The sequence below is a fragment of the Copadichromis virginalis genome, linkage group LG7 (genome assembly GCF_057382275.1).
Source record: "Copadichromis virginalis isolate Kocher_CV1m ecotype Utaka linkage group LG7, C_Virginalis_male_GT1.1, whole genome shotgun sequence".
NCBI lineage: Eukaryota > Metazoa > Chordata > Actinopteri > Cichliformes > Cichlidae > Copadichromis > Copadichromis virginalis.
In genome coordinates this window covers 14722860-14748282 of record NC_140624.1, presented here as the reverse complement: position 1 = coordinate 14748282, position 25423 = coordinate 14722860, and the positions used below count along the sequence as shown (strand labels likewise).

The 25423-nt window shown below is 39.7% G+C and overlaps 2 protein-coding genes across 5 annotated transcripts; both read left to right on the top strand.

The window, feature by feature from the left end:
* Nucleotides 1–1591: 1591 nt before the first annotated feature.
* myrf (myelin regulatory factor) lies at nt 1592–22564 on the top strand. Of its 4 annotated transcripts, none has more exons than XM_085461970.1 (27): nt 1592–2214; nt 9933–10023; nt 10154–10435; nt 10894–10955; nt 11578–11800; nt 11899–11996; nt 12164–12278; nt 12941–13136; nt 13236–13312; nt 13407–13517; nt 13611–13701; nt 16108–16308; nt 16479–16587; nt 16758–16867; nt 16949–17109; nt 17199–17271; nt 17380–17462; nt 18045–18113; nt 18214–18297; nt 18509–18576; nt 18689–18763; nt 18841–19068; nt 19239–19332; nt 19625–19687; nt 19969–20074; nt 20256–20330; nt 20467–22564. In XM_085461970.1, the coding sequence occupies exons 1-27, from the start codon at nt 2163–2165 to the stop codon at nt 20548–20550; spliced, it is 3081 nt and encodes a 1026-aa protein (XP_085318096.1). In that variant the 5' UTR covers nt 1592–2162; the 3' UTR covers nt 20551–22564. The 4 variants fall into 4 exon arrangements, with proteins under 4 accessions (XP_085318096.1, XP_085318097.1, XP_085318095.1 ...); XM_085461971.1 differs by having other exon boundaries at nt 11896–11975; nt 13611–13716; XM_085461969.1 differs by having other exon boundaries at nt 11896–11996.
* A 479-nt stretch (nt 22565–23043) lies between these two features.
* On the top strand, nt 23044–25183 carry tmem258 (transmembrane protein 258). Its single transcript, XM_085461977.1, has 4 exons — nt 23044–23148; nt 23447–23556; nt 24790–24918; nt 25015–25183. The coding sequence occupies exons 1-3, from the start codon at nt 23146–23148 to the stop codon at nt 24914–24916; spliced, it is 240 nt and encodes a 79-aa protein (XP_085318103.1). The 5' UTR covers nt 23044–23145; the 3' UTR covers nt 24917–24918; nt 25015–25183.
* The last annotated feature ends 240 nt before the right edge of the window (nt 25184–25423 follow it).

Here is a 25423-nt window from a genome sequence, read left to right as displayed (position 1 = left end):
AACTGAAGCCTTGCCACACTGACCACACTGAAAAGCCAGATATTTCCTACAGGAGCAAAAGCAGAGCTAAATGGAGTCCATAGATGCTGGATTTTAATTAGGTCACTGATTGCTCACTTGATTATTAGGCTATAAAAAGTACAAATTGATTCTGTTTTGTTCATTTGTTCCAAGTGGCTAAACAGTCCATCAGTAAACCGGGTGAGAGTTGGAACGCAGGTCACAGAACAGTCTGCCAACAAAGTTTTTAAATTTTGGAGTATCAGGATATAATTTGTCATTTGTTTTTAACTGATAACTTCAGTATTTATTATTTTTGTTGCTAAGGAAGACAGTCATGATCAAAACCTCACCCCACACTTAACCACACTCCAAAGTCTCCATATGTCTTTGTTCGCAGGGTTTATTTCGCCACAACATGTAAGATTTGTGCATGTGTGCGGCACACTCATTCACACACACATACAGTTCGCGAGCTATATGAGATAAGACATACAGAATACCAAAATGAACTGCTTTAACATAGCCAGCTGTTTCATTGTCCTCCGCAGCCTCTATCTGTTTCTCTTTCTTGCTTGTCCTCTGAAACAATCTGCATAGTGTGGCTGGAAGAACGGAGGCGTTGTTGTGGTTGAATGGAGGAAAAGCAGAGGGGTGAAGGGGTGGAGAGGGAGATGGTCCAGCTGTGGGGGAACAAGACAACACAACGGCATCTCACATGTGGGGGAACGGGGGGCGGGGTGGGCGTCAAGGCAGCGGGGGCTGCACACAGTGGCATTGTTATAAGGGGGAGGGGGGGGGGGTGGGATGCAGCTGATAAGGTTGAGAGAAATGGATCATTCCTTCAAATCCTCCCCTTGGGAAGCTTTGACACAAAACACTCCTGTTGCTGCTCGTTTAAGCTCAGGAATTCAAAAAGAAGTCGTTTAAACCACGAAACTGACTCCAGGTCAAAGTTTCACAAATGTTTTTATTACATGAAATGAGTGAGAAAATGTTTATTTTGGGGATCATAAATCATCTCCTGCTGAAAGCGAACTTTAAACTGTGCTGATCAAGTTCCGGACTGGCCCTCTCTGAGCTGCGTGCTGTTTGTGATCATGGAAAAAAATATGTTTTCTCAGTCTAGTCAGTTCTGTTTATTTTTTTCCCCAAAATAACAAATTATAGATTTAGTTTAGAGATTATAATATGATTAACAGTACCTGCCAGCCCACTATTAGAAAGAGTAAATCATTATGATTCTGTAAAAGGTTTTACACACAGAAAAATAAAGTGGCAAAAATAAAATGACAACAGATTTGTTTAAAGTTATTGCCCATAACTTGTTTAGGAGCATTATAACACTGAAACAAAATAAATAAAAATAAGATCTAGTTAAAGGAAATAATCAGTTGTTTTGTAAAGGGATAGTGAAACTAAAAGAAAACTCCAAGTTAAAACAAAATAATGATAATAAGAGTGAAGCAATGCCAAATTCATATTGAAACTATCTGTAAAGACAGACCACAGAGTATCTGGGTCCTCACAGAAACTTTAAAGTTTTTTCCTTTTTTTTCTCCTGGGATGTTCGCAGCAGCACATCCCTCACCTGCCTCAGCTCCTCTCCTCCGACTCTGCTGCTCACATCCTGTCTGAGAGGGAGAGGCAAAGGAGGAAGAGACTCAACCTGAGGGAGTCAACTTTAACCCTTTTTAATAATTTTCTAACTTTTCATTTAACCGTCGACTTTTTCTCCCAGTGTCCCCCAGGAGGCTGCAGATCGCTTTTAAGAACGCAAACCAAACATTACTATGAAGCGTGTGGGAGCTGAAGGGAAGGCGCGACTAAAGGGACGTTTCTAATGATTTTCTTACAGAGACTTTTAGTGACAATTTAATTGAAAAAAAAAAAAACAAATCGACCGAGATTAAAGCTTTAAAGTTATATTCAGCTGAAACGGCGAAGAACATACAGAATATTAATCCAGTTCCAAGGTTTGATTATTTGAACAGGAGGAAAGAAGTTCTTCGCAAACGGTGGATTGAAGCGCAAGTAGAAAAAAAGTCGCGATAATTGTAAATTAGAGTCCGGGATGTTTGTGTGAATGTTTCCCCGATCCGAATTGATTTCGTTCGGAAAAGGGGAGACTTTCATGGATTTTTTATGTGGGACCCGCTAGGATGGACCAGGACGTGGTAGATGAAACAGAAGCGTTACAGAGATTTTTTGAAGGTAAGACTTTCTGATTATTATAAAGTTTCTTCTTAAAACTTCAGAGAAAAGTGGTCTTTTTAAATTTATATAACCCGACCTTACTTCTAGAAAACTGCATTTCGTGAAGAAAATAAGCGCCGATCTGTTTTTGAATATTTCTTTTTGTTAATTCCACTTTTACGCACAGCATCAATGTGAAAAACCCCTCCGCTGTTTTAATTTACCGGATACGGCAGGTGGTTAACATGAGATGATAGACTGGGTGGTCATATGAGAAAGTTTCTCTTTCACAGTAAATGTTTCCTATATGCTGCCCTCCTAAAAAAATAATACTTATATTGTTAAAATTCAGGAGGGTTAACGGGTTCGGGGAGAGTGGGTCGGTGGGTGAGGAGGTGGGGGCAAAAGTGCTGGTGATGGGGAACAGATCAAGTAAAACTGGGAATCCTAAGAGCAAAAAATGAGTTGGAGGAGGGTGGGGTTGAGGGTTGAAAGGGTAGGAATTCAAGTGAAGATAAATGTTGTGTTTTGTAAATGTGCTGCAGGCACGGTGTGTGTGTTGTTGGTGTTAGAGACGCGATCATCATGTTGCAAACAAATGTGTCACGTTAGCCAGCAGTTATGCTGCAAGGCTTTGGACAAAATCAGTCTTCAGACTTGTATTTCGTGTAATTTCAGCAGGTAGACTTTATTTTTCTAAACTGATGTTTCTCTTTGTTTGGTTTCTGCTGTGACGTTGACGTCCTCGGTTGAGCTGCCTGTCTTGAGTTCAATTATTCAGTCGCAATTTGAGTAATTGCCTGACTTCATGAGCCTTTTTTCTTCTCTGAAATTTCTCATCACATGTGGCACAAGAAAACCCCATTATTCAAATTACAAGAGTTTCCCTGTGTATTGAGTGACTGTGTAATTTGTGTAAATAATAAAAGAACAACGAAGACCAAAAAAAAAAAAAAGAAACACAACAGAAGGAAAAAAAAAAACAAGTCAACATAACAAATTCACACTTTACCAATTTGTTTGTTTGTTTTTTAATTGAATAAATAACTTTTCCAGGGAGCGTCAGGTGCACATATACAAAAACACTCTACATGACAAGTTATCTGTGAAGAGGCTTAGCACTTTATTATAGTACACACTTAGTGCTGACTTAAATATACACAGCCATCCATGACTGTCAGAGGTTTCTCGCCATTCTGAGAGGAATTTAGTGTGTTTACATTCTTGCTTTGGGAGTAAGAGAGATGTTCTTACTTTGGCTTTATTTCAGCCGCTCTCGCTTGGGCTAAAATGTCAACTTGTCCATGAGAAGTATAAAGTACGTGCTTATTGTCCTCTTTCTCCTAACTACCCCTTATGATTTTGATGCCACAAGTGTTCGTCTGATATTGAATTGAAGATTTGACTTTAAAGTGGAGTGAAAGTCGAAAATCTGCAAATCTGAATACATGAGATAATTAAGCTGGGGTCTTTCAGTCATGCCTGAAACACAAACAGACGTGCACGCACACACACAGCTCTATAATGGATTTCAGCACCAGGTAAACTGTTGTAATGGTGAAATATGTATACATTCACTTTAATGTACATTCCTGACATAGCCCTGGTAGCTGTTAAATGCAATGAGGTGAGACTGGTGTTTCTCCTCGGGTATTTGGCCTCTCGCTCTCTTTCTCTCTGACTCCATTAGAGTGACAGTTAGCAGACAGGGCGAGGAGGTGAGATAGTGCAGGCTCAGGGTGGAGAGAAACTGGCTGGGTTGAGGGAAAACCCAACGAAAGCACCAACCCCCTCAAAACTTGACCTTCTCCTCTCTGACTCACTATAGTGACTCGAAGTCGAGCCGTGTGTGAGCGCAACGTTTAACAGTAACATTTGTTGCTGTTGTCTTGGGTTTCTCCATCAGGTAAACAAACGATTGGTTGAATCATCTGTGTGAGATTTTCCAGCCTCAAAATGAGTTCGAAATATGGTGGGGAGGAAAAAAAGTGTGGATCCAGTTGACGTTACAAGGCGTGTTAGCGGGCCTGTGTAGCTGCACCTACACAGAGGAATCAGTGACGCCTACCTTACTCATCAAATCATTTTTTGTAAAATATTTTCCCAATTAAAAGATTCATTACTTTCTTTTCAAAATGACACAAAGAGCCAGCACAATCACACAAAGATATCCAGTCTACAGTCACAAAAAATAAAGAAACCCAGCAAGTTCACACAGTTAACAAGCTGGAACCTTGGAACAAAAGGGCACAAATGATGAAGTGATATAAAAATATTGCTAATGAATGCTGCTGGCTTTCCAGGCACTTGGTTACAAATCAGTTTCATCACTTTCAAACGTACCCATGCAGATGGAGGATGCTGTTATTTCTGTACCTGCCAGAAATAATGAAATAATGAAAACAAAAAAACAATCTTTGAGCCTATAACCACTTAACAAGTCTAAAGGTGGATTAATAATTTTCTTGGTTCAAGAGCAATCCATGACCTGGGTTACTAAGTCCCGCAGTACTCCCACAGTCACGGTGAATAATGGATAAGAAGGCTGTCACTTAGATGGTTCCTCTGATTCATGGATTTAGCAATGAAATGCTGGTTGAGGAGTTTATTGTTTTTGAGCAGCCAGGCTTACTGCGCTTACAAGTGGGTTCTATTTTTCATTGTCCCGCCCCACTCCCTTCACTTCAAACTGCCATCCCACTAATCCTCAGGTAGCGAATGTTGTTTACGGCTCCACTCGACATCAGGAGATTAAGTTCATGTTTGTGTGCAATAATTTGCAGGCAGGTAACAGATAGTGTTAACAGAACAAATTTGCTGTGAAGACTCTGCTTCTTATTGGATGTTTAGACTGCATCTTCCATATTTGATTAGTAAGCAATAACTGAGGTCTTCTTTACTTCTCTGTGTCTAAACGCGTTATCATAAGAAAACCTTTTTTTTTCATCGTCTGCTACACGTTGCTCCGCATCTTATCTTTATTCCTCTATTTTTTTCCCCTTTTCAGCGTCTTCTCCCTCTTTGTTTCGCCATGCTCTGTAGCTCTGTCTTGCACTGACCCTCGACCTCACAGTTGCAGTGTTTCGCTGCTTTCCAGCCTCTCTCTCTGTGTCCCGGTCCCAGCCGTGTTACTCCTATAATCTCCTGAGCCAGGTCCACCGGTGCGACCAGTGCTTGTATGCGACAAGGGCTGTGTGTGGTAGCCTGGTACAGCCCTTTCTCATGACTGGGAAATAATCCTCATTATAACAGCCTTTCTCACACACACACACGTGAACATATACACAGTATGACACACACATACATTTAGGTACTCTAATCTACGGCTTTCAGGTCTGCAGGAGAAAGGTTTTTTAGCCCGAGTAGGGAAACATGTGAAAAATAGACAGGAATTGTTCTTCTCATCTTCTGTTTCAGGTGTTTTCAACTCAAGGACTTCAACATGCTTTGGCTACGTGCAGGTACTCTGAGCCGCTCTGTCCGCTCTGTTTCTGTCTAGATTCAACTTGTTAGTCTGCACCCAATGAGGGGGCTTTCTGTTCATCTCACTCAATAATATCTGTGTCCAAGGGATGCTCTGCACTCTTTTAATGGTAACTCTGTCATGTTAACAAATAGAGAAGACCAGTAACCTTAGAGTTATGTCCAGCTAGTCTAACGCCTTCTACTGATGATTTCACACATTAACTGTAATCTGTAGGTGCTATCCCCATGTCTCTAGTTTGAGCTGCATTTTTGAGAGCAGCTGAGTTATTGTTAGGCTGTGCGCGTGGATGAAATTGACATTATCTGAATGCATCAGGTTTTTTTATAGATTTTTACGGGGAGGGGGCTAGTTCAAATGGGACGGTGAAAAACAGATAAATAGAGAACCTTTTTGTTAAAAGCAGGCTTATATATCAATGAAATCCCAAATCCAGACTCTAGCAATCAATACTTTCTACAAATATAACTTTAATGCTCGTTAAAAAAAAGTTTTTTTTAGTTTTTTTTTACTGTAATTATTATTGTTGGTTAATCGTGCGTTGTGTTCTTGGTGTGCGTATGTGCGGCCAAGTTCACTGTAGTCCAACTGTTTGCTAATCAGGTGGACTTTGTTCACTCTTAGTTAAGATACTCACTAAGTGTTTAAATATTAACATGTTCATGCAAGCGCATGCAAATCTCATTTGGATGCGAAAATCAATAACGTTTAGAAAATTTGTTGAAGATTAGAATTGTTTTTTTTGTTTGCTTTTTTTCTTAACTGTCATTAACCTTGATAATAGTTTACATATGTGTCCTCCAATTGGAAGTGGTGCCCTTGAGCCCTCCGTTTAGGGAAAAAGGAGGGAAAAACTGAGGAGGAATCTCTGTTCAAGGATCTAGATGTTGCATGTAATGGAAAAACAGTCCAGTCGATTCACACTGTTGATGATAAATGTATAGTTTGGAAAGATGTTAAGACCGTGACCCAAGAGGATGATGAGTAACCTTGATGTGGTGCCAAAAACAAAACACCTGAGTAACATGACACTTTAACTGAAGAGGTCATGTGACTCGGGATTCTAACTTCATGATGCTTTGACTTAGCACAACCTCAGCCAAGGCCACTGTCCTATTTTACACAGGGAAGTGATGCCGATGCAGCTTGGGAGGTATAATTTAAAAAAAAAAAAAAATGGAAAGAAAATTTTAATTTGTGCGTTTAACCAAATGCTATGAGTGAAACTGTGATTAACAAGCTCTCCCACACTCAGTCCTCTGTCTTTACAAGCAAGGCATTGAAATGGTGGCAAAACACACACACTCATGAGCATAAAAACAAGTGCGTGTTCACATGTGCACGCGTATGCGTACTCACACAGGCACACACACACATACATCCCTCTCAGCCCCTAATCTCTCAAAGGGCGAGTCTGTATCGAAGTTGGACTGACAATCACTTCACTGTTCCTCACTGAGCACAGCTGGACAACGAAAAACATGGAGGACAGGGAAATGTATACATCCAGTTCACAACAACCGAAGAGAAAGCGATTTAATAATCGGTGCATTTTTTATTAGTAGTAAAACACAAAGTGATGGGGTAAAGTTGCAACAGTGAAAGTGTATTCCAATTCCTGACATCCTTGTCTGACGATAACTGAACTTTACTCTTGCTTTAGCCCCAATATTTAGACCTGTGCTGTTGTACTGGTGTCTCTATCGGGTGTCCAGTCTTTATTTAAGTCACAGTCGTTGTATCAGGTTTGAATCGCATGTTGCAAAGATTTTACTCTTACCTTCTTCTCAACACAGTGATAAATGGAGCTAACTGTGATTTTCCATTTATTTTCTAAAGTCGCTGCTTATATGGACAAACAAGGTTGAAACATATAGCTCCCTTTAACCCTGTGAGATTTCACTGTTTAGCTGTTCTTCCACTGCTTTACTGTTAACTGGACTGCTGCAACACTTATGGTGTTGTCAGCTGGAGCAGATAGCTGTTTTTTGTTCTGTTTTTTAACACAAAGACTTTCAGTGAAAGTGGAGGAACTAAAGAGTTGGTAGAGACCAAAACAGAAAGAGAGCAAATATTAGCTCTACATTATCTAACCGGCCACAATGATTTTTCAAATTGCCCACAAGCTTTTGCTATGCCACCCTAAAAGCTGACATTATCCAACTATTGTATTCCTGAACTATTTAAATTTCTGCTGAGTGAAAAAGAAATCTAATAACTGCAGATTTAAGTAATTGAAGTCCATAAATGTTATGTTAGAGACAAAGGCATAATTCAATAAATACATTTAAGTCGCATCTCTGTTTGGTAGGGATCGGTTTCTACTGGGCAGAAAGATGGTCTGTCTCATATTTTCCCTTCAGTTTTCCTCTCTGTTTTTCCGCTATAGCTAGAACCCTTAGACATTAAACTTGCATTCTGCCCATCCTGCCCCCCTCTCTCCCCTTTCTCCTTAGCCTCCATCTATCTGCCCTCCCCTCTCCCTCTATCTCTCAATTTTTTCTTATCAGTCCTGCCAGCTCAAATTTACTGCCTCTTTGGGTGGGGTGCACATCTGGATCTTATTTAAGGGGAACCATCCTGCTTTTCTCCCTTTGCACTGGCATGTATTAGGAGACATTCACCATCTGTTTCTTCCCAGTGAAAACAAGACAGTTTACATCATAAATAGTGCACCATAAGGATTTATGATGTCAAACTGTCGAATTTTATTTGATTAGCTTGAGACCAGCGGTTTAGTCTGTTGCCTTAATGATTAAGACTTATAACTTTTTTTTTTTGCTGTACACTTTGGGGTTTTTATTCAAAATACAATGTTGTCTAATAAACTGTCTGTGGTGATGAGTCAAAATGTTTAAAGTGGGTTCAGAGAAACTGTGGCACGAGTACTATAAAGCGACCTTTTCGTTTGGTTTCAGGTAAACTGAACGAAGTTAGTAGATGTTTTTATTTTAAAAGGAAAGTGAGAAACATTTTCCAATGTTAACACAAAAATTCCTTGCATTCCCAACTGAGTAGCTGCTTAATCTATCAGAGGAAGAGTATGTGTGAGTGTGTGTGAGTGTGTGTGTGTGTGTGTGGGGGGGGGGGGGGGGGGGTGAAAGAAAGAGAGAGAATGAGCAAGAGAAAGAAAGTCTGAGGTTCACTGACCACCCACTATACCAGCCCCCCTCCCAACCACACTGTGCCCAGCACAGTTTGGGACAATTTTAGTGACAGCTTTAGCGAAAGTCTCACCTTCGTGTAACACTCGAGATGAATGTTCTGTTTGACATAGTAAATGCCAGTTTTTATAACCTGGTTTACTCTTTTCTAAATATATCCATAAGAATGTGCTCGTCCTACATATTGGCATTTTAAAGATTAGGTGGGGTCATGTGTTTGGGATTTGTGAGGCTTTGCCTCTCAAAGGGTAAAAATGCCGCAGGGTTGGAATAAGGATTTGGAAATGATTGAAAATGTGTTTCTAACTCACCTTTAAGATGAACTTAAATTTCAACAAAGAAGAAAAATACTGACAATAAAATCCTGCAGTCATACTCAAACAAGTGTATGCCCAAAATTTTGATTGCGTGTAAATTTTCCATGTAATTTCATTACAGAAGTACAATATTAAACATTCAATTTAATGCAGTCTGGTTAAATTAAATTGACTTGATTTGTACACATTCAGTTTGCATTAAAGATTAATTATTTAAACAAATAAACCTTTGATTTTATATGCTTAAGCAAAATTAGAATTTTTCCCTGTTTAGGAAAAAAAAAAATTCTAAGGATTTTGTCCAAGGTTGAAACGGTGACGTAAAGTGATTCCAGTTGCTTTGTGTAAGATTAGAAACATGCTATCCATTTACCATTCCAGTCTATATGTGTAACCACTTAGTGGCACTGAATCATAAGCATGTAATGATAACTACCAGATCCTAGTTGCTCACTCCTGAAATGATGATGTTTAAATTGTTTAAAAGCCAATCACAGCTCTTCTTTTTCCACGATTTTCAATTATATGTTCAAGAAAACATAACGACCTTTTAATCCATGAATGTGTTGATATCACATGCTCTACTGAGTTTATAATATGTTTTAATGTTCGTTTTGTGTTATGTTTTTAGATAGGGAATGGTTACAACACAGGCTTATGTGGAAACCGCAACTCTCGTGGCACTGAGTGAAGTTGCTGAAAGACTCCTTTTGCTAATCCCCAGATGCTCTCTATCTCCCCTCCATGTTCCCAACCCTGCCTTCACCACAGGTCATGATATTACCAGCTCTCTGGAACCAGCCAACATCGACACCAGTATCCTGGAAGAGTACATCAGCAAGGAGGACGATAGTGCTGACATGTCAGTAGGGACTCTGAACCAACCCAGCAACGTCAAAACAACATCCGCCAACCACATCAGATCATGTTGTTACAAAGGAATTTGTTTTTCCTGATAAGGCTAATCCTTTTTTCTTCTTCTTTTCTCCCAGCTGTTTCTCAGAGGTCCACAGCACCCCAGGACCAAATTATTCATCTCCCCAAGCAGGAGTGTCCTCCTCTGGAGGGTTGGTGTGTGGTGTGAGCCCCCCTATTCCACTACGCCAAGGAGCCCCTCCACCTGGGCCCCCTAGCTGCCAGAACGCCTACCCCCCAGGTCCATCGCTGGGCCTCCGACACGGCTACCCCTGTCTGGCACAGCAACAGCAGCAGCAACACCAGCAACAGCAGCAGGCTCACGTCAAACCTGAGCACAGGGGCCATTACGCTCCAGGGTGAGCACAATAGCATGGTGTTAGATGGATAGAGGTACAGGGAGGACACAAAACATAACGTGAGTTGATGAAAAGGAGTGCAGATCCTAGATGCTCTTGGCACCTCACAACCTACAGCTCCATTATGCAATCAATACTTAATCAAGCGTCATTTGAACAAATAAAGCTTCAGACGCTCAAGAGGGGGAGGGAGACTGATAACAGCCAGAGAGAAAGAGAGTCAAATTACGTCCTGCAAAAAAAATTCAGACACACACATCTCGTGTAAAGGGCTTGTACATGAGAGTGATCCCAGGTTCTGCCTTAGATATAATGGCAGTTGGAAAACAAGAAGAATGCATGGGGACGATTTCTAGCACGGTAGAATTTTAAATATAGCTCTGATTATAAAATCTTGCTATTGTTAGTTTGTGAGGGTAACATCTACTACCTTATTTGTTTTTATATTTGTTTATTAGGACACTACCTGAGTCACCCCCAGACTCCAGCTCAGAACCGTACTCTCCCCAACAGGTGAATGGTGAGTAACAAGTGTTTTTTCTCTCTCCTTAAAAAGAGAAAAGTCAAACGAGCTCCAATAATAAGGAAAAGAAGTGGTGCTTTAAATCAAAGAAAGTGGGAGAAAATATGAAAGGTTTACACAGGTTAAACTTCTCTGAGTCAATATCTGTTAGTCATCAGTTTGGTGTGTTTGAACAAGCAGAAACTCGAGTTCATTTGCAAACAATTCGATACCTAACAAGACACTAAAGGAAGCTGGGGTCTGGTATTTATTAATGTTTTAATATTCTACATTTTCTGAACACGTTCATTTCAGGTGCACTTTTCAGTTCAGCGTACAAGCTGAATACCGGCCGTGCCCAAAGTCACATTTCTATGCCGCTCAAACACCTGTGTTGGTATTAGTGAAAAAGGTGTGGAATGGTGTTATCTGATGGGCACTCCTTCAGTTTGAAACAATAGAAAAAGACCTTTAGCCAAGGTTGGAGGACAGCAGAATAAACTACAGAAAGAAATGCAAAACAGGAGGATTGATATGTAGGAGGAAATTTACATTCTGAGTGTGAAAAAGGAGCCACAAGGGCCGACAGTTTGTAGAACAATGTAACCATAATTCTCCTTTCCCAATGGGTTTTTTTTAGATCCTCACATGATCAGGACCATGACTCCAGAGAACATGTGCCACATGACTCCAACGCCGCCTCTCCCACCACACGGGCACTATCCCAGCATGCATCGGGACATGTACCTGAAGCCTGAGCCCATGATATCCCAGTACGCCATTGGACCGGCTGCAAGCGGAAGTGGAGACATGCAGCAGACGCAGATGCTTCATCAGTTACTTCAGCACCCTCAGGGTCAAGAGTGAGTCATGACGATGCACAGGGTTGAGGAGTTGGGGGGGATTGCGTTGCCCAGAGAGAATGATGGCTAATCTTTACAATTTCTTTCTCTCACAGCAGTGTTCCTGCTCATCAAGCAAAGAAGAGGAAGCACTCTGACTCTCCCAACAGCACCCTGAATTCCCAAATCCTCACAGGTATCATCAAACAAGAACCAGGTAGGCAGGCATCTTCTTTTCCCCCCTTCCTCACCTCCTCTACTTCACCTTCTCTCCACTGCCCTTAAACTCTAACACAGATATAGACGCTTACAGAACAGATATGAACATTATTAACAGTCCTTGGTCACCCTTTAATAGCCCACATTTCAAACTGTTTTTCACAGGTTTAATGCAGGATGCAGACAATGCCTACCTGGACCCAAATTATCAGTGCATTAAGTGGCAACCTCACCAGCAGAACAAGTGGACGCTGCTATATGATGCCAACTGCAAAGAGCTGTGGGTGGAAGTTCACTTGCACACGTTGTAATGTTTATTTGGAACGAAAAGAGCAGAAATACCCCCACAGAGGCTCAAAAATGAGAGGAGTCTTAATTAGTTAAATGGATAATGTGAACAAAGTGTATAGCGGGAGTGCCAAAGGAATAGGAGTGTTGCAAAAAAGGCCTCTAAATTCCTCAGTGGTGAGCTGTGCGGGGGAGTGACGAGCACAGGGTTTCGGCTTAGAAAGGCAACGTGAGGAGGGGGTATAGGGAAAAAAATTAGCGTGCACCTTCTTATGCACTCACAGTGCCAAAATAAAAAGAAGTATAGGTAGGGAGGAGGGTTAGAATGAACTCACTAGACCTTTCAGATATGTTATCAAAACCACCTGGTTGACCATCACAACTTTTAGAACACCATGCCTACTTAAAACAGAGAAGAAAGACAAAGAAAGAGTCTTTTCATTTATTATGAAGTTCTTTTTTTTATTCAGATCTTTTAGGAATCTCAAATACGTACACCAATTTTATTAGGCTACAGTGTAATTGATTTAAAATTAATGTTAAGGACAGATAAATCCACGTGCATGTCTTTATCTTTAGTGATAAAAATACGGAAACTATGAAGTTTCCTGTGTGTTCCTAGTGTTAAGATGCTTTCTCTTTCCCTGCTTTTAGCCCGATGCCAACCTACCGTGTTGACGCTGACAAAGGCTTCAACTTCTCCTTAGCTGATGATGCTTTTGTTTGCCAGAAGAAGAACCATTTTCAGGTCACGGTATACATCGGCATGCTTGGAGATCCCAAGTATGTCAAGACAAGCGAAGGACTGCAGCCCATTGATTGTTTTTATCTCAAACTTAATGGAGTAAAGGTGAAGGCAACATCGAGGCAGCAGTATTGTGACTGGCTATAGTATTTATTAGTTCTGTAGTATATTGACTGCATGGGTTATTTCTGCCTTCACTGCCAGGTGGAAGCCATGAATCAGTCCATCAGTGTGGAGCAGTCGCAGTCCGACCGCAGCAAGAGACCTTTCAAGCCAGTCCTGTGAGTTTGAGGTTTTTAATTGAGAAACAGTAAATAGCTGTAGTGGTTTTGTTTTTTCATTTTTAAATAATCTCTTGATTTTTGTCTCTTTCAGTGTCACTTTGCCTTCAGATCAGGTCACTAAGGTCACAGTGGGACGGCTCCATTTTAGCGAGACCACAGCAAATAACATGAGAAAGAAGGGCAAGCCAAACCCTGATCAGAGGTGAAAAGCCACTGCACGTAAAAATACCACACGCTTTGCTCACAGGCCAAGTTCGGGTAGTCACATCTACCTCGGATTATTCTGCCTTTCCAGGTATTTCATGCTGGTGGTGGCGCTCCATGCACAGTCCCACAATCAGAGCTACACTGTGGCTGCTCATGTGTCTGAGAGGATCATCGTCAGGGTAACGTCTGGCCATGTCTGTCTGCTTCCTACAACAATCATATCCCTTGTGAATGTGACACCTTACTCTTTGTCTGCTATGCACACCTTTCTGTAATACACTATTTCTCACATCATCTTCTCTCTTTTCTGTTCTTTCCATTAGTTTTATCTGCATGCCTGTAATCTTCATTACACCTCAAATACTTTTGTTTAGAAGAGTTCATATTATGAAACAAAGCGCATTGTTACTGTCTTGTAACAACTGTATATCTTTTTTAAAAACCTACTATTCATGAACTAAGTACAACAGTCTGGATTTATGCTTGCATTTTAAATTCATCACGTTTTATATCTTTTGAATGTATCTAAAATGTTAAAATCCCCAAATTTTGAAATCAATTGTTTTTGCTGGACAGTGACAGTGTTGTCATTAACCTACTCAGATAGCAATATTTGCTTACAATGTGGTTCTCTTGTGGTTCACGTTTAGCCTTTACTGACAGTGATGAGCGTTGCTATCTCAATTCAGCCACACCTTAAACAGTAACCCTCATTTCATTATATTTTGCTTCCAAAGAGACAGACTTTCTTGTAATTTTTTAAAAGTGGTTGTTATGACGCTCCCACACTCATGAAAGCCATGGCTTGCTGTTGATTGGCTGCCATGGGAGAACCATCAGCTAATGCAGGGTACCTGTGTCTTGCAGGCTATAAAAGCTGGCCCAGATGAACTGCTCAGTCTCTCTTCTACTCCACCTGACACAACCTATTGATGAAGTTTTGATTAGGTTATGTTTATTACATCATTTTATATTTTAATATATTTAAACTCTCTCCTTATCACCTACTTTTACCCAGTTTGTGACAGTGGTCTTGAGCATTCTTATGACATTGGCTTTTTCCCCCCCTCATTTTTGTTCGAGTCTTTGTACCTGATATTTTCAGAATAATATATTTTTTTTGTAAAGCCACACACATACCTATAACGTGTTAAAAAAAATCACCTAACTGAAGGGAAGATCCGGTGGTGTGTCAATTTTAAATTGTATCTTTAGGCACTCACTACCAAACAGATCATTTGTTTCTATTTCTTCACTCAATTTTACAAAAAATGCCAAAAATAACATAGTTTGATGGGGTTAAAATAACATTTTTGCACCAACAAGGTGATTTCCACAGAGCACAAAAACTTGGCACATCTCAGCATGGTGTGGAGCGTGTTCTTAAAAATGTATGAAAACTGGACAATTGTAGGACAAAACAATAAGTTGCAGGTCTCGAGCATATAAACAGCGTCTTAAAGTCATGTCCTTAAAAATATACTGATCCATCTACTGTTTACTAAAGCCTGACCAGAAATGACCCCAGTAAAAAGATGTCAAGAAGCCTTCTTAGGAAAGGGAAGCTGGGAGAAAAGGTTGAGGTACGCTAAACTACACAAGACCTGGACTAAAAATCAATGGCAACAGGTCTGATGGAGTGGTGAATCTTTAAATCTTCAGCAATATGTTCCAAACTCATGGTTTGGGGCTGCATTTCAGAAAGCGGTGTTGGGGAACTTGTCAAAATTGATGGAAGTATGAATCCAGAAATCTCTCTGATTTTGATCTGCCATGCAATACCATCTAGAAAGCCTCTGACTTGCTTCTTTTTTCAGCATGACCACGATCACAGTCTGTCATGAATCGACCTCCCCAGAGTCTGAATCTCAGTATTATTGAAGCAGAATGGGTCCATCTTGACAGAGAGCAAAAATATAAAAAATGAGGGGTGGCTTGAGACTTTTGCACAACACTGTATATGAGCCAGACCGTAGGCACATCAGGCCATTACAACATTTGACACTGATATAATTGACTTATAAGTGGCAAAGGTAATCCTGACATATCTAATATGTATGCTATCTGGGTAGATTTGTAAAGCATATGATTATAAAGTATGATAGCAAATATTAGAAGAGCTTTTTGACTGTGACACGTACATTTGCTTATTGTTAGACAATGACTTATTAAACACTAAATAAGCTTGTCTGCTTTCTTGCAAAAAGCAAGATGAGAAGATGTTACACATCTCTGCACGGTAATGCCGGTTAGCTTAGCTTAGCCTAGCATAGCAGCAATACAGAACTGGAACAGCTCGGTTACTTTTGGTTGTTTGTATGATGTGTTGCCTGCCCATGTAAACAAATGAAAAGTGTTTATAGTTGTAAGGCAGAGTCATCATTTTATAATGACTCACTTAGAAAACGTCTGCTTGGATCTTCTTATCTTGTTTGCGGGAAAGCAAATAAGCATATATTCCTAAATGTCAACCTGTTTTTTGGAGCATTGCATCTATCTTTAAAAAAAGCTTTTTTTATTATAACATTTTCAAAATCCCAATCACACGTTTTCTTTGTATCTCCTTCTTTGCTTCTCTGCGACAGGCATCCAACCCAGGCCAGTTTGAAAGCGACAACGAGGTGCTGTGGCAGCGTGGACAACTGCCAGACTCCGTCTACCACCACGGGAGAGTCGGTGTCAATACAGACAGACCGGACGAGGCCCTCGTTGTCCATGGCAACCTGAAGGTCATGGGCTCCCTTGTGCACCCATCTGACATCAGGGCCAAAGAAAATGTCCAGGAGGTCAGGATGGCACTCACAGTACATGTGTGCCTCAAAACTCTCAGCGTGTCATTGTGTGTTTTCAGCACACCATCGTGAATCATGCCATCCAAGTCATGTCATGTTGTATTCTTCATCTGCAACGTTAGCGTTGTGTTTTCATACCATCTGCACATTCTGTCTGCGTGTAGGTCGACACCACAGACAATTTAAAACGGATTTCTCAGATGAGGCTGGTCCATTATCAATACAAGCCTGAGTTTGCTGCCACCGTGGGCATAGAGAACACTGCAGAGACTGGTAACAACTTCCTAAAAAAAACTGTACAAGTTTAAATCTTGCATTTCAGCATCTCATTTGTTTGTGCAGTATATCATGCTATCATCTCAATGTCTTCATTTAGTATAAGTCCATTGTTAAGTATATCCTGCATTAATCTGTGAGGGCTTGCTTGGTGTATCCTTCTGCAGGAGTGATTGCTCAAGAGGTTCAACAAATTTTGCCTGAGGCAGTGAAAGAGGGGGGTGATGTGGTGTGTGCAAATGGAGAAACTATTTCCAACCTATTAGTTGTCAACAAGGTAATGAAAGTTCAGGCATGCATACAGTACCGTGCTCAAAGTCATTACCATCAACTCTGATTGCTTCCTCTAATTTCAAAGGAGCGTATCTTTATGGAGAACGTCGGAGCGGTGAAGGAGCTGTGTAAGCTGACGGACAACCTGGAGACTCGTATCGATGAGCTGGAGCGTTGGAGCCGCAAACTGGCCAAACTGCGTCGCTTTGACAGCATGAAGAGCACCGTGAGCGGGGGCACGGTCAGGTAAGAAAAATTCATTTACACATTATCACACAATGACAGTATGACCGTAAAGGTTAAAGAAATTACTTGTGTTTTTCTTGTTAATGTAGCCAGTCAGGAAGTTATTTTAGCAGGACAGGAAGTGGCCCACTAAAGAAAAAGACAGTCAACCCAGGAAGCAAGGTGCGTGATGATACTAGTGTTTTCTTTTCTCCCTTCGTTATTGTTGTTATTGTTCTGTTTTTGAAGTAAAATGTGCTCATTTAATTACATCTGATCTGCTTATTGCAGAATTTACCTCCAGATCAGGGCTGCATCAGTCAGAAGTTCATGCAGGGAACCATCCTGGCACTGGTTGTGGTCATGGCTTTCAGGTTAGAGGAGATAATGTGTTTGGTGAGGGGACATTAAACCCTAGACTATATTTAAAAGATGGAAATAGACACCATTCATCATCCATTTGTTCAAGCCCCAACTTTATGCCTCAAGTTGAGAATTTTGGCTGTTTTTTTCCCCTTTTTCTAAACATCACAAGCAAGTGGTGGATCTCTCTGAAAAATGCATGCTCTTATTACAGTGATTTAATACGCCATACCTTAAAGTATACTTCGCTTTGTCATGTATTTTACTCTAAAAGTATTTCACTCAAACCAAATAAGACTGAATCAAAACAGAGTTGAAACTACCAACTGAGATGATAAACTCAAAATGTTTACCAAGTTCATAAATTAAGTGAGAAAAAGAGCTATTTTCTGATAAATTTCTATGTAACTGTACTTCTTGCTGCAACAAAAGGAGTCGCCCCCTGCTGACCATTATAAACAATGCGAATGTTTTTAAACCAGTCAAACAGCAGATGCAACGCCCATCTTTTTTATATTGTCTATGAGTGGGCCAATAAAAAACGGATACATGATATGATGATGTTGATTTATTGGATCTTTATTTGTCCACAGTGTCATTTCCATGTCTGTCCTTTATGTACTCACTCTTCACCACAGAGGAGATGTCACTGAGAAAGATGGGTATGTGTTTTTAACACACAAACACCTTGTAGTAAAATGAAATTCATTTTTCACTTCTTTGTTAATGCCTTTCTATATAATCTGTCCCTGCTTTCTGTAGCTATGTTCCTTCCTGTGTTCTCTACATCTCTTGGATGCCCATCTTCACTGCCACTATAACTGTCTGTCCACCTGTCTGCCCATGGTACACAATCAACACCCAGTCCTACTACTCAAATTTCCTGATCTGCTCTTTCAGTCTTATCTTTGATTGCTTAGTAGGGCGTTTCTTTTGTTCTGTCTGAAAGGAGATCATGAGTCACATATCTAAGCATTCTTAAACTGTCTTTTACATTAAGTGTATCATTACTTGAACTAAACCATGTCCTCCTCCTGTACCAATGAATCTGATGCAGGTCAAGAGCTGAAGTGGGATCTTCCCGCAAGGGTCCAGATACTCCATTGTCCACTACCCTTGCACCAGGTGAGTGGAGGCTCTTATCAAATGACCACGCGGGATCAACTTTCACTGTTAAGTAGTAGTGTGAATAGTTTTGCTTATCTGATTTCATTCTGTTTCCTCAAAACTCCTGCAGCTTGCTGTTCAACCACAGCCATAAACAACCAATCAGCTGCTGTTTCAACAATGAGTAACAACCAATCCACACCAGGTATCAAAGTCTCTGGTAATGTGAAAAAAGTCTTGTTTCTGAATGTCCATACACATTTATTATTTCTCCCTCTCTAGCTTTTAGCAGCCTAGTTCCTACACCCGGCCTGATTAACAAGAAGGCCAAGTCCAGACTAATGGACAAAGATCACAACAGAAACCGTCTGAGTCACACATCAGCACCCATTTATTTTGCCAAGTCCAAAAGGCCGAGCCCTGAAGAGACGGATGGAGCGGGAGCCATCAACCGTCTTCCTGGTGGGCAGCATCCACTGCCACGCAGACAACGCAGCCTGCACACAAAGGGTAAAAATCACAGCCCAGCCAGAGCACTTTCTTGACACGCATAATATGCAGTATGCAAACACAGTAAAGCCTTTTGTTTGACGATGGCAAACAAAAATTGTCTGCATGCTGTACAAAGGAATGCTATTAGTTTAGCGTCTAATGCTATTTTATTCCCTCTTTTTTTTCAGGAGTGAAATCGTCTCCCTCTCTCAGTAGCTTATATATCATGGAGACAAACCAAGAAATCAAACTGCAAAACTGTGCAACAGCCAAAAGCTGCAGGTAAACACACAAAGGTTACTCTAATGTAGAGTTATGTGTACATTTTCACTATGAAAAACAAGTAAACACTAAAAAGAAAGAAACAAGAACAGTTTTATTGTGCCTTGGATGTTTTTGAACCCTATTGTTGGGATTTATTTTTATTTTTTTTGCTAACATGGCTGGAGTTGGGAATATGGTCACTATCAACCCAGTATCGCTTCATCATCTGGAGTGTTACGTTATCAGTGCATTACAACTTTGCATTATTAATGTTGCATGTTAATGCACCTTTTCTCTGTCTCATCTCTAGCTACACGGTATCACTTCATGGAAAAAGAAATTCCTCCATGTCACAAATCACATTACACATGACGTGAGTACGCAAACGTCATCTGCAATAACAATAGCAAAGTTTTGATTTATAAACAAATGAATTCATAGTAATGTTTTACGTTTCCTAGAAAGACTTGTGGGGTTTGGTACTAACTACAAACTAATGGATGGAACTACTGTAGCTGCTTTCTCATGAAATAATTTCTCATATATTAAGCTTCAAATTGCACATTTACATTTTCAACGTTCAACATGCGAGATATTGTTGGGAGATTATCAGGAAATAAAAGACCAAGATAAAATAAAGCTTTACCAACACAGGTCTACAAACAGCTTGTGGGTACGACAATGTGGAGCCACCAAGGGACGTTTATGCCCCAACCACACAGAAACACAGCTCTATAATGAACAGAGTACATCAACAAAGGTACTTAATGGCATTTATATATTCCTCATCTCTCATATAATGAAAATATTTTTCATTGTTTTGTCAGTTGATGCTGCCCTAATTATATAATACTGATATTATACAAAATATTTCCTACATTACTGTAATTTTCTCATTTTTTGAATGAGATATTCCTATGTTCTTTCTGCTTCTCTCTAAGGGGACTCATCACTTGTGGTCGGTGCCTGTGCTGCCTTACCAGGACATCACCTATCACTTTCGTGTCTCCCTGTCTGTGAGTAACCTGGTCCTCCAAAACATACAGTCATCATGGATGCTCTTCTGCGTTCTGTAATCTGTTCATGGTTGTTTTGGTAAAGTCAGAAGTGAGTAATAAATTCTGTTTTTCTTACACTCTTTTTTGTTAACAGAGTGACAGAGTGAGCTGTGACACTGAAGGAAAATCTACACCGTACTCTGACTACCATTTTCTCATAGAAAGCAGCTGCGTGTGAGGAAGCAGATGATGCATCCCAGTCCCTTTACAGTATACCATATTTCTCCATTTGTATGCGGTTATGATGGGATCAAGTTTTGTCTAATTATTGTACATTATTTTAAAGATATTCAAACAGAGCAAATGATTTACTGTACCACCACTGTAGTCCCTTTCATATGTATATGCATTAAGACATCTCCTTTTGCTGTGATCACTGGAGTTTGAAACACTGTATATGACTTTTTTTTCTGTTGATGACTGAAACTGAAAACTGTGTCGTACCACTGTTAACTGCTAATGTAAAAGTAACGCACTTAGTTCATAGCTCAACAATTTTTATTTTTTAAATTTGTTACTCGTCACTATGTCTTCCATTCCTAATATAAGCCGTAACATTGTTTTTAGCAGAATTTTCTAAATCAAGTCCAGGCTACGATGTTACAACAGAAGGCACTGCAAACATACACTATGGATCTGTATGTACAACAAAACCAGTCACAACTGGTTTGGAAGAATACTTTTCAATACTTTTATACACTGGAGAGGAGATCTGCTGAAGGCCACGGTAAATGGTTGCAGCTAGCACTGAAAAGATACCTCAGTAGTGCACAGTGTCTGCAGTGGGGCTTTGTGCTGAGTCTGCAGCAGTTAACTGTACTGCCTATCCTAATGCAGCCCCTGACTAAAAGCCGTGCACAGAGGTATGCACACTCTGTGGCATTTCTGTCTCAATCGTGACACTGAATTAAACACCAAGTTGTTACATGTTAATGCCTATTACTACATAGAAACTGCTTCTTAAATGCATTAAAAACACCTCAAAACCTCTGAGCTGTGCACATTGTAGCAGATTCCTTAGAGGATTTAATATGTTAAGACTGGAAAGCATAGAAATCACAGGAAAATAACATGATGCACTGAGAGCTCGCTGAGTCCAGCACTGACAATATTTCAAGAAACACTGGAATAGCTTACACTGTATCTTGCTAACTGGACAATGCTGGTAAGGCAATAAATATGAATATGAAATATGTCATTTCATGTGCATGCCCAATCAATTTCTCTAAAACGGTACATTGTAGCTGAGATGCTGCTCCAGCTTGGAAGTTCTTGTCTTAATGCCTTGATCACAAACCTACGAGGAAATTCATTTACACACATATAAAACTGGATTCTATACACTGGACTCTTTCCTCTGTTTTTCTGGATGTTTTTTAAAACAATTTTTCCTTTGCTTATACAGCTAAGTATATGCAGTGATAATATGTTTGATATAACTGATTTGTATTATGTTTTTGTTTTGTATTAGCTTCACTTGTCTCAAAGGAAATCTCCATTTAACTTCAGACGTTGTGGTTTTGTTGCATTTACTGAAATTTGCTTTTCAATCCTTGTCCCGTATGTGTCTTTATGAAGAAAAAAAAACACATTTATATTAAATAGGAAAAGCCATCAGATAAAGTTTATGGACTCTGTAATAATATGAAAATTCTGTACATGCTTTCACTATAATTATTATGACTTCAGTGGGTATATGGTATTATTTTAGCTTATTTATAATTCACCAGCTAGCATAATGAAACCACTGTAGCACTTTTTGCACTGTATATATATATATATATATATATACGAAAAAGGCTTTTGCTGTATCCAGTGCACCAGACTGGTGTCAGACACTTTGGTAGAACTGGGTTGTTTGTAACTGTATAGCTTCATTTTTTTTGTCACTACCAATGCTCCTTTTTATCGGGTGTGTTTTTAGCATATTGTTGGGGGGGTTTTTTTGTTTGTTTTTTTTGTAGTTGATTTTGATATCAATAATATATTAACTTTCAGCTACTGGAGCCAAGGAATGATTGATAAACATTAAAACATGCATATATTAAAAGGCCCATGTGTAAAGCAAAAAAACCGCAAAAGACTAAAGCTCAGTGACTACATTAATATCACTACTTTTCATTTTCAAAGCTTTTGTCAATAAATATGCTGTAACACTATAAATGCATGCAGTAAATAAATTTACTATTACATTTCCTGAGGTTTTATTTCATTTTATGCTGTTTAGTCTACCTGCTCTATAAGACCACTATGGATGTGTATGGAATCATTTTAGTTATTATCTCATTATTTTCACTTACTAAGTATCTTGAAAATTCCCCTCACTTCTAAGTGACTGTGAAATTTCGAGCTACTAACCCGAGATAAATCAGAAAGAAACAAACGGTGAGCTTAAAAAAAAAAAAAAAAAAAAAAGCTGTTCATTCAGCCCGTTAGATGGCAGTCGACGGTTTATGAACAGTCTTTACCACAACCCTGAAATTTGCCTGGTAGGTAGCAGGTAGGTAGCTGGCAATCAACACAGCAAAATCCAGCAAATGATTAGCATAGCGGAATATGACAGTTTCGGCACATGTAGAGTGGACATGTAGACCTGAAAATCGACAGTCCAGGAGAAAGACACACTCAAAGAAATAAGCGCCTGAAAGGCTAAAATGAGCAGGGAGAATGTCCCCTTCCTTAAACGTCATCTGTGCGTCAGGATACCAGGAAGTGTTAGTCAGTACGTGGCCTTTTCATCTGTGCAGCAGCAGGAGCTCCGCTTCATTACAAAATGGTAGCAACTGTAGCTTTAATATTATTTAATTTACTTTGACTCTTAAATATAGACGTTTTATCTTTGAATGTGATTCTGCAATGAACCAGTAAAAAATGAGTTTTATATGAAACCTTGTTATCAGTGAAAATCATTGACGTTAGCCGATGTGTTAGCTAAATGAGATACTAGCTCATTTGCAGCACTCCTTTGAAGATTCTCTGTATTATGGCTGGAGTGTGAATTAGAGCAACAACTTTTTTTTAACCCTTGTGCCGGCTTGTTTCTGTTTTGTTTTGTTTTTCTTCTGTGGCTGTAGGAACTCGAGGCCATGACCAGATACACCAGCCCGGTGAACCCGGCTGTGTTCCCCCACCTCACTGTGGTGCTGCTGGCTATCGGCATGTTCTTCACCGCCTGGTTCTTCGTGTATCCTTTTTAATTTTTGAATGTTGCAGTCGATTTACTGTAAGTTAACTTGCATCAGAGCTGGCCAAAGTCGTCACTAAGTGCAGTAATTAAAGAAAACAAAACTTCATACTGGAACTTGTTTTCATAGTCGATGCCATTGGACAGTAAACCCCAATAATCAGATGATTGCCTGTGAGCCAGTACTTGGAGACACTGGGGTGGAAGAACCCATTTTTTTACAGGAAGAAACGTTAGCAGAACTAGGTTTAGGGAGGGACAGCTGTCGACTGCCTGAGGGGAAGGAAGACAAAAGAGGAGAGCATAGAGGACAGACTTTGGGAAAGATGAATGTTATCAACACAGAGTAGTGGGGTAGAAACAGCTCAGTATTCTGAGCCTATATCAGCGTAAATAATGAGCAGTTACACAGTCAAACAATCTAGCAAAACTACCAGCTTTATGAAAAGAAAGCTGCAAGCCTGATTTTTATTGTAATTTTAATTTTTTTTAAATAAAGAGGTTGTCTCCCAAACTGGGGTAGGGAATATGTCTAAAATTAAGTATTGCAGGATGTGAATCAAGCCATGTTATGCAAGGACGATTAACATGTTATTGTGCGTCTCATGGCATTACCCATTTGTTTGTTTTGCAAGTTGATTTCATTTCATTAGTCTGTTTAGATTTCTTTATCAGATGATATAGAGATTATGTAAATGACTGAGGCTCTGGTGAGTGGAATTAGATAATTAATGTATGCCAACCACCCTGTGCACCACACCACAGGTAGCAGAACAATGTCCAATATCTGTTTTTAGCTCCACTCACACAACAGATGGATACAGAAACTAAACACTCAGACCACACCCTGTTTATATGTTCACTTTTTAAGCATTTTACGCCATAAGAATATTTTTATTTATTCAGCTATTTTTTGAAAAATACTGTATAAATCAAACTTTAATGTTGACTTTATGAGTTAAGGATTTTTGCAATAAGTGGTTGTTAAAGAAGTAGTTTTTGATGTTAGATAAACATCTAGTTCATGCCAATTAAGCAGTGGTATCCAATCTGTTTATTTTAAAAATCTTAATTTTAGATTGAGCTGTCACAATTTTTTTTTTAAATAATGAAGGCAGTACATCATGTATAATAAACCGGTTGCATAACTATATTCAGCAGTGCTGCATAAGAGATTAGGCTTAAAATAGAACAAAGACTCTAATCTTTGAGTTGGCCTTAGCTTTTCATCAGCTATGAGGTGACATCAACAAAATACACACGGGACGTCTACAAAGAGCTGCTGATCTCCCTCGTGGCATCACTTTTCATGGGGTTTGGTGTGCTGTTCCTACTACTCTGGGTTGGGATATATGTATGAAGGTACATTCAAACTCTGTCCTTATTTTTTTTTAAATGCAGTAGTTTTAATTTAGAGTTGCTGAAACCATCAACACTCATTGTTTTCTGCTGTTTCAGGTGACTGACTTTAAAAAAAAAAAAAAGAAATGAAAGACACATTCCAGTGTAACAAAGGACATCACACACAACATGAACTGGACTTTGGATTAATTGGACTGCACTGACAATATTTTGGGATCACATGGACTCTGGATTTTGTTTCACAAGTAAAGGTTGATTTGTACAACCTTTGGTGTGTTTCTTTGTTCATCCTGACAGCTTCAGTGTTTACAATAATCAACACATCCCATAATGAAACAGATTTTACGGTTATATAAAGTGTTGATGTGTTGGGATCTGCCCAGACCTGAGGTGGAACGTAACCTGTCACTTCTTTAAGAAATCCAAGGTTATTTTGACACACACGGGGCTATTCGCGGTGTGTTTCAGTAGTGGCGCCTAAAACCCTCAATCCCTGATTAATCTT

What these genes read in the sequence shown, in the direction of transcription:
- myrf (XM_085461968.1), top strand. Translation starts at nt 2,163, where the DNA reads ATGGACCAGGACGTGGTAGATGAAACAGAAGCGTTACAGAGATTTTTT. An exon ending in CAGTCAACCCAGGAAGCAAG is followed by an intron (nt 17,272 to 17,379) that starts GTGCGTGATGAT and finishes TGCTTATTGCAG; the next exon opens with AATTTACCTCCAGATCAGGG. An exon ending in GCAACAGCCAAAAGCTGCAG is followed by an intron (nt 19,333 to 19,624) that starts GTAAACACACAA and finishes TCTCATCTCTAG; the next exon opens with CTACACGGTATCACTTCATG.
- tmem258 (XM_085461977.1), top strand. An exon ending in TTCACCGCCTGGTTCTTCGT is followed by an intron (nt 23,557 to 24,789) that starts GTATCCTTTTTA and finishes GCTTTTCATCAG; the next exon opens with CTATGAGGTGACATCAACAA.